Source organism: Morus notabilis, unplaced genomic scaffold (genome assembly GCF_000414095.1).
Source record: "Morus notabilis unplaced genomic scaffold, ASM41409v2 Scaffold39, whole genome shotgun sequence".
Lineage (NCBI taxonomy): Eukaryota > Viridiplantae > Streptophyta > Magnoliopsida > Rosales > Moraceae > Morus > Morus notabilis.
Window position 1 is genome coordinate 390,979 of NW_010366566.1, and position 7,118 is coordinate 398,096.

General features: G+C 39.6%; 1 protein-coding gene across 1 annotated transcript; it reads left to right on the plus strand.

The window, feature by feature from the left end:
• Positions 1-2,436: 2,436 nt before the first annotated feature.
• Positions 2,437-6,811, plus strand: LOC21403439 (probable galactinol--sucrose galactosyltransferase 5). Its single transcript, XM_010110508.2, has 4 exons — positions 2,437-3,951; positions 4,800-4,977; positions 5,264-5,631; positions 6,081-6,811. The coding sequence occupies exons 1-4, from the start codon at positions 2,722-2,724 to the stop codon at positions 6,642-6,644; spliced, it is 2,340 nt and encodes a 779-aa protein (XP_010108810.1). The 5' UTR covers positions 2,437-2,721; the 3' UTR covers positions 6,645-6,811.
• The last annotated feature ends 307 nt before the right edge of the window (positions 6,812-7,118 follow it).

Sequence of the window (7,118 nt, forward strand, 5' to 3'; positions counted from 1 at the left end):
AAAAAAGTGGTCTCTAGAAATTTCTTTAATTAATATATCTCAAAAAAAAAAAAAAAAAAAACAATTACATGACTATTGGGTATTTGTACAGGGACAGGAATACGACATCAACATACAGTTCATCATTTATTAGCGATTTATTTTAATGTCAATTAATTAGGGGATGTACCATAGAATACAGTTCATCATTTATAAGCGATTTATTTTTTTGATGTAGGCGGCGGTAGGGAACGAATTATGACCGTAGGATGAAAATCTAGTGGTAAAAATATGAAGGACTACCAAAGAATAATAAAATCTCACGCGCATGATTATTTTTAGATTTATTTAAAAAATATCAGAATACAACTTATAAAAAAAAATGAACAAAAAAAAAACCACCAATGCCGACCAGGCTACTGGTGGCCACCGCACCCCACCACCGCGCCGGACCTCGCCCCCTGGCCCTCACCGACGCCTGATCTCACCCTCGGCGACCCTTTGGTCTTGAAACGAACTGAGCTCAGCGGCGAATCTTGGAGTGGACGGAGCTCGGATGGGTCGCGAATCATGCCGTCGATTGCCTCCTCCACGTCGCTAGATCTGAGATTGCCACCCAGGCGCTGTTGGAGTTGAAGAAGAAGAAAAAAAGACCAATGCTTGCTAATTTGGTCCTTCGAGTGCTCAAAAAGATCGATCCTCCCCCATAGCAGCTGGCGAGCGTACCAGTGGAGCTCCATGGCACTCCGCCCTCGCTTTCGAAAACTCGATCCCTGCATGTCACGGTCGTCGGATCTCGCTCGCTGCACCCTCGCTGCTGAAAAATGTGAATATACCTATGTCCGTGCATCGAACATCATTTTCGCCATTAACATTGATGCTAGTTTGGTCGAAGACGCCATTAGCGTGAAGGTTGAGAAAATAGGAAAAACAAATAAATGTCTCGTTCTTTGGGTTGTTTGGGGGATTTAAATTTTTAATTTGAGTTGAAATGTGATATTTTTTAAAAAAATTTTAACTATAAAAAAAAGTTAAATGTGATATTTTTTAAGAGTTTTTAACTCTAAAAATTTAAAATTAAAAAATCAAATCGACCTACAACTTCTTTTAATTTTGACGATTTCTAATTTTATTTTATGTGGTTGCTGCAGTTGGGTAAATTTGTACACTCTGGCCACAAATGTATCTGAGGTTGTGGTGGGTCTATTTGCTATGTGGTAATTAGCTTTTAGGAAAAAATTATATGCTTTGCTGCATCTGGGTATGGCTGATTTTTGTGGCGGAATGCTTTTCTAAATGCGCCCCGTTCACTTTACCGATTTGAATTTAGAATTTGAGTTTTACTATAGTAAAAAATTCTCAGAAACAGTCACATCTAACTTTTTTACTACAGTAAAAAGTTCTTACATAAAATCACATCTCAACTCGAATTACAAACTCGAATCAACGAAGTGGTTACGAGAGTGCGTTTAGTTCAAGGATTCGTGTCATAGTTCGAATCATAATTCGTAGTTCGGTATAATGTTTTCTCTCATAAAAAATACACGTAATGTTTCTCTTTGGGTTATATTTACCAACTGACATTTTAGTATATTTACTTCTCTCATTTTGGTATTTGATATATTATCTAGTTTTAAAATAGAGATGTAACTACCGTGATTTTTTGAAATACATAGATATCAGCAAATTGTCTATTTTTAGATGGAATCTAACACGTGAATAATAATTAAGTGAGAGTTTGAAAATACATAAAATGACAAAAAAAAAGTAGAGTTGAAAAAAACATAAATATGAAATAAAAAATAGATTTTTTAATATGCTCATTTTTTTTACCACTTTATTAATCTTAAAACCTTATATTGTGTTACATTATACGTGAAAATAGACCATTTATTAGAGGAAGCTCAAAATTTTGTATTTCTGAACACTCAAATTGGCTAGACCGCTATGTTGATATCTTCAAGAGTCATTAGTGAAAATTAATTTTCCAGCATGTTGTTCCCTCTTTCTTATGATTAACCTCAAGGTTATTTATATATATATATATAAAAGAGGGGCCCATAAATTATACAAAAGTCATCACTAATTAGTCATTGTCCTTTGGTCAAATCAAACTTTTTAAGGGTCTTAATTTCATACGTTAATTGTCACCATCTCATCTCAAAACCACGCCGGACGTTTTTTCTTTTTTTTTTTCCCCCTCAACTACCCCATACAATTATGTTTGGATAATTAGTTAATTTCCTTCTTCCTTTAATTATGAATTTTTTATGGATAATTGCTTCACAGAAAGAAATTAGAAACCGTTACTTTTCACTTTAGAATGACCCGTTAATTCCTCTAGCAACATTAATAATTAATAATCGGAAAAAAAAAGATTTAAGAATTCAAATCTACTTTCCCACCCACCTTCGTACTCACTTTCCAAACCCCATAAAGCTTTGTCTATAAATTGCGCATTTCCCAAACTCGTCATCCTCACAAAACCACAAACTCACAAGATTTTCATTTACTAATCGCCTCAAGAAACGATTCTTTTTCCGTTCTTTTCCAATATTCTACAGAAATACAGAAGTTTCTTCTGATACTACACTAAGGATTGCTCCTTTATACGTGTTATCAGCTTCTCTATATATACCACCCTCCGGTTCTCTTCATTTCATCAAATTCAAAAACCCAAAAAGAAAAAGAAACTCTCTCAGATCTCACAGAAGTAACTTCTTAATTTCTCTGTCGATTCCCATGCCTCCAAGCTTGGGCAAAGCTAGCTCTGACGCCACTGCAATGGTGAATGGGTGCACTAACCCGTCTCCGTTTACCGTCAAAGGCTCAAACTTGCTGGCCAATGGCCACGTCATCCTCTCCGACGTCCCTGATAACGTCAACAACACGCCGTCACCGTACACCGACCACAAGTCGAGCACCACCGTCGGTTGCTTCCTCGGCTTCGAGGCCGCCAATCCCAGCAGCCGCCACGTGGCGCCCCTCGGCAAGCTGACAGACATCCGGTTCATGAGCATTTTCCGGTTCAAGGTCTGGTGGACCACCCACTGGACCGGGTCCAGAGGTCGGGACCTCGAGAGCGAGACCCAAATGGTGATCCTCGAGAACTCCGAACCATTGGGCCGTCCGTACGTCCTGATCCTGCCCCTTCTAGAAGGCCCGTTCCGGGCCTCCCTCCAGCCCTACTCAAACGACGACGATTTCGTCGCCGTTTGCGTCGAGAGCGGGTCAACGACGGCGATCTCCTCCGGGTTCCGGAGTGTCGTTTATCTCCACGCTGGCGATGATCCGTACAGTCTGGTCAAGGAGGCCATGAAAGTCATGAAAACTCACCTCGGGACTTTCAACCTCTTGGAGGAGAAGACCCCACCGGGCATCGTGGACAAATTCGGTTGGTGCACGTGGGACGCATTCTACCTTACGGTGCACCCGCAGGGTGTTCTGGAAGGAGTTAAGGGCCTGGCCCAAGGTGGGTGCCCACCTGGGCTGGTCCTGATCGACGACGGCTGGCAGTCCATTGGGCATGATTCCGACCCAATTACCAAGGAGGGAATGGGCCAGGCTGTGGCCGGAGAACAAATGCCTTGCAGATTGCTGAAGTTTCAAGAGAATTACAAGTTCAGGGATTACGTGAGTCCCAAGAAAAGTGCCGTTGGGAAGGGCATGGGGGCGTTTGTGAGGGACCTGAAGGAGGAGTTCGAGAGCGTGGAGTACGTGTACGTGTGGCACGCGCTTTGCGGGTACTGGGGTGGGCTGAGGCCCAATGTTCCGGGGCTGCCGGAGGCGGAAGTGGTGAGGCCCAAATTGTCGCCGGGGTTGGAGATGACGATGGAGGATCTGGCCGTTGATAAGATCGTGAGCACCGGTGTGGGACTGGTCCCACCGGAGAAGGTTGATGAGATGTATGAGGGACTTCACTCCCACTTGGAATCGGTCGGGATCGATGGGGTCAAGGTTGACGTCATTCATGTAAGTATTTCTTCTCTCTCATTAATCTTTCTGTTTAATATTTGATTTGGGATAACTTTAACGTTTCTTGTTACATAAACGTGCTACGTGTCACTTTGTAGGGCCTAATGTAATTAAGTGACTTTCTTAATTAACCACTAAAACTTTGTTTATTATTTGTTCTTGTTGTTTTTTTTTTTTAATTCGTTTCTCCTGATTTCGGTTGTCTTTGATTAACAAATTTGATAGGATTTACTGTTAATTCCTTGATCGTTTTGGTCGGCACGCTTTCTTTATATGTTATGACTTTATGGCTAATTACCCACTTGGTCGGCACGCTAGTTGTAAACACAATTTTTCATTTAGTACTACAAGGTTTTACTTTTACTTTTTCGACAAATTTTAATTATTTTATATTTTTAGTAAAAATAAGTATAGAGAATTTAAATTTATAATTTGAATTTAAATGTGATTTTATATTAAAATTTTTATTATAACAAAAAAGTTAAATTTGATTATTTATGATAATTTTTTATTATAATAAAATTCAAACTCTAAACTCAAATCGATAAAATAAATGAGACCATAATTATTTACCTTTTCCTGAAACCTTTTTTTTGTTAGTTCTATTTAAAAAACAAATAGATCTTAAACATTCAAGGTAACATGGAGTATGGTTATTTTACGGCTTACTCTTTCTTTCTTTTTTTTTTTTATTTTTTTTTTAAACTAGCTATACCACAAAAGTACAAGCATTCTTTTCCTAAAACCACAACAAATGAATGAACTATACGACTTTTTCGTTATTTTTTTAATTAGTTTTTCTCGTTAGTCTTTTCTTGTGAATAACATCGCTTGTTATTCTACAGCTCTTGGAGATGATATGCGAGAACTATGGTGGACGAGTTGAGCTTGCAAAGGCCTACTACAAAGCCCTAACATCCTCTGTCAGGAAACACTTCAACGGCAACGGTGTTATTGCCAGCATGGAGCACTGCAACGACTTCATGTTCCTCGGAACAGAGGCCATTACTTTAGGCCGTGTTGGTACGTCACTTAAATTATTTATAATTTCTTTTTTTTTTCTTCTAATTTAAATCTGTCATTATAAATGAGTTTTATTTTCCGGGGTCTAATTAAAAGTCCGTTTAGTTCGTTAATTTGAGTTTTAAATTTGAATTGAGATGTGACTTTATGTGAGAATTTTTTACTGCAGTAAAAAAGTTATATGTAATTATTTATGAGAGTTTTTCACTGTAGCAAAACTCGAATTCTAAACTTAAATCGGTAAAATAAACAGAACCTAAATGTTAACTAATGACAAATTAAACAGGTGATGACTTCTGGTGCACGGATCCGTCGGGCGATCCAAACGGTGCGTTTTGGCTGCAGGGGTGCCACATGGTGCACTGTGCCTACAACAGTTTGTGGATGGGCAATTTCATACACCCTGACTGGGACATGTTCCAGTCTACCCACCCATGCGCCGCGTTTCATGCTGCGTCCAGGGCCATCTCTGGAGGTCCTATTTATGTTAGTGACTCTGTTGGGAAACATGACTTTGATTTGCTTAAGAAGCTTGTTTTGCCTGATGGCTCCATTCTGAGATGCCAATACTATGCCCTTCCCACTCGTGACTGCCTCTTTGAGGACCCTCTCCATGATGGCAAAACCATGCTCAAAATTTGGAACCTCAACAAGGTAGTTTGCTTTATTATATCTTTTTTCCCATTCAAGTGTATATTTATAATTTTTTGATACAATACGAGATTGAACCTCCAACCTCCTTCCAAACCTCGCGATGCCACTAAACCAAACATCCTTAGGTCCATTCAAGTATTGCATGCTTTTTATTCACAATATATTTGTCCTAAAGGAGAAAATGATGTTAGATCCCCGATTTTTTATCTTAATTTTAACTTGATAAGAGGATTAAGATTTTTGCCACTCCGGAGAACCAGTCGAAGGTCAATAAAAATGGTTCATGGATTCAAAATCATGATTCAGAACTATTCTCGGTTTACGTGTATTTTTTGTGAGAGAAAACACTGTAACGAGCCACGAACCACTCTTACTTAATAGTTGGGCCTCATACACATTTGGTAGGCTTGTAGCTTATGATGTGTGTTTGTGTTTTTGTTTTGTTGCAGTATACTGGAGTTGTTGGGGCATTCAATTGCCAAGGAGGAGGATGGTCTCGTGAGACTAGGCGCAACCAATGTGCCTCTCAATATTCCCACTTGGTGACCGCTAAGGCTAGTGCCAAGGACATAGAGTGGAACAGTGGCAAGAGCCCAATTCCCATTGAGGGTGTGAGAGTTTTCGCCATGTACTTTTCCCAGGCCAAGAAGCTTGTCCTTTCCAATCCCTTCGAAAGTGTCGAAATATCACTGGAGCCCTTCAACTTTGAGCTTATTACAGTCGCACCCGTGACTGTTTTCGCTGAAAAGTCTGTCCACTTTGCTCCTATAGGCCTAGTGAACATGTTAAACACCGGTGGTGCCATCCAATCATTGGCCTTTGATGATGAGAAGAGCTCCGTCCAAATCGGGGTTAGGGGCTCCGGAGAGATGAGGGTTTTTGCATCGGAAAAGCCGGCGGCTTGCCACGTTGATGGAAGAGAAGTCGAGTTCCAATATGAAGAACACATGGTCGTGATTCAAGTCCCATGGCCTAGTTCTTCCAAGCTATCCACCGTTGAGTACATATTCTAAGTTTAAGGCTACTAATACTAATTAACTACTACTATATTTCCTTGCAAGGTAATGACATATGTTTAGAGGCAAGTGAACTGACGACTTGTCATATGTATGTTAAGAAGCAATTGCGTGTAACTAATTAAGTGAAGTACGAGTAATGCCAAGTTTTATTTTCTCAGCAATCTTCTTGGTTTCAGTAAGTTATGAACAATTGTGTTTTATTCGTCCTTTGTGTTGGACAAAATGGCTTGTTAAGCCATTTTAAAGGTTCATTTTGAGGCCCATATTCGAATGGGGCTCAATATATTTTTGGGACGGGTCTTGATAGATTTATGTTCTCTGTCACAAGGAGATTGAAATCGGATATTTATACGCTCAAAATGGATATCGGGTAAATGAGAAATTTATGCTTTAAGAATGCAACTTGAAATGGTTAAGTTGGTTTGGAAAATTGCAAAATTCCACATTGGCTAGGAATGGAGCCATAGT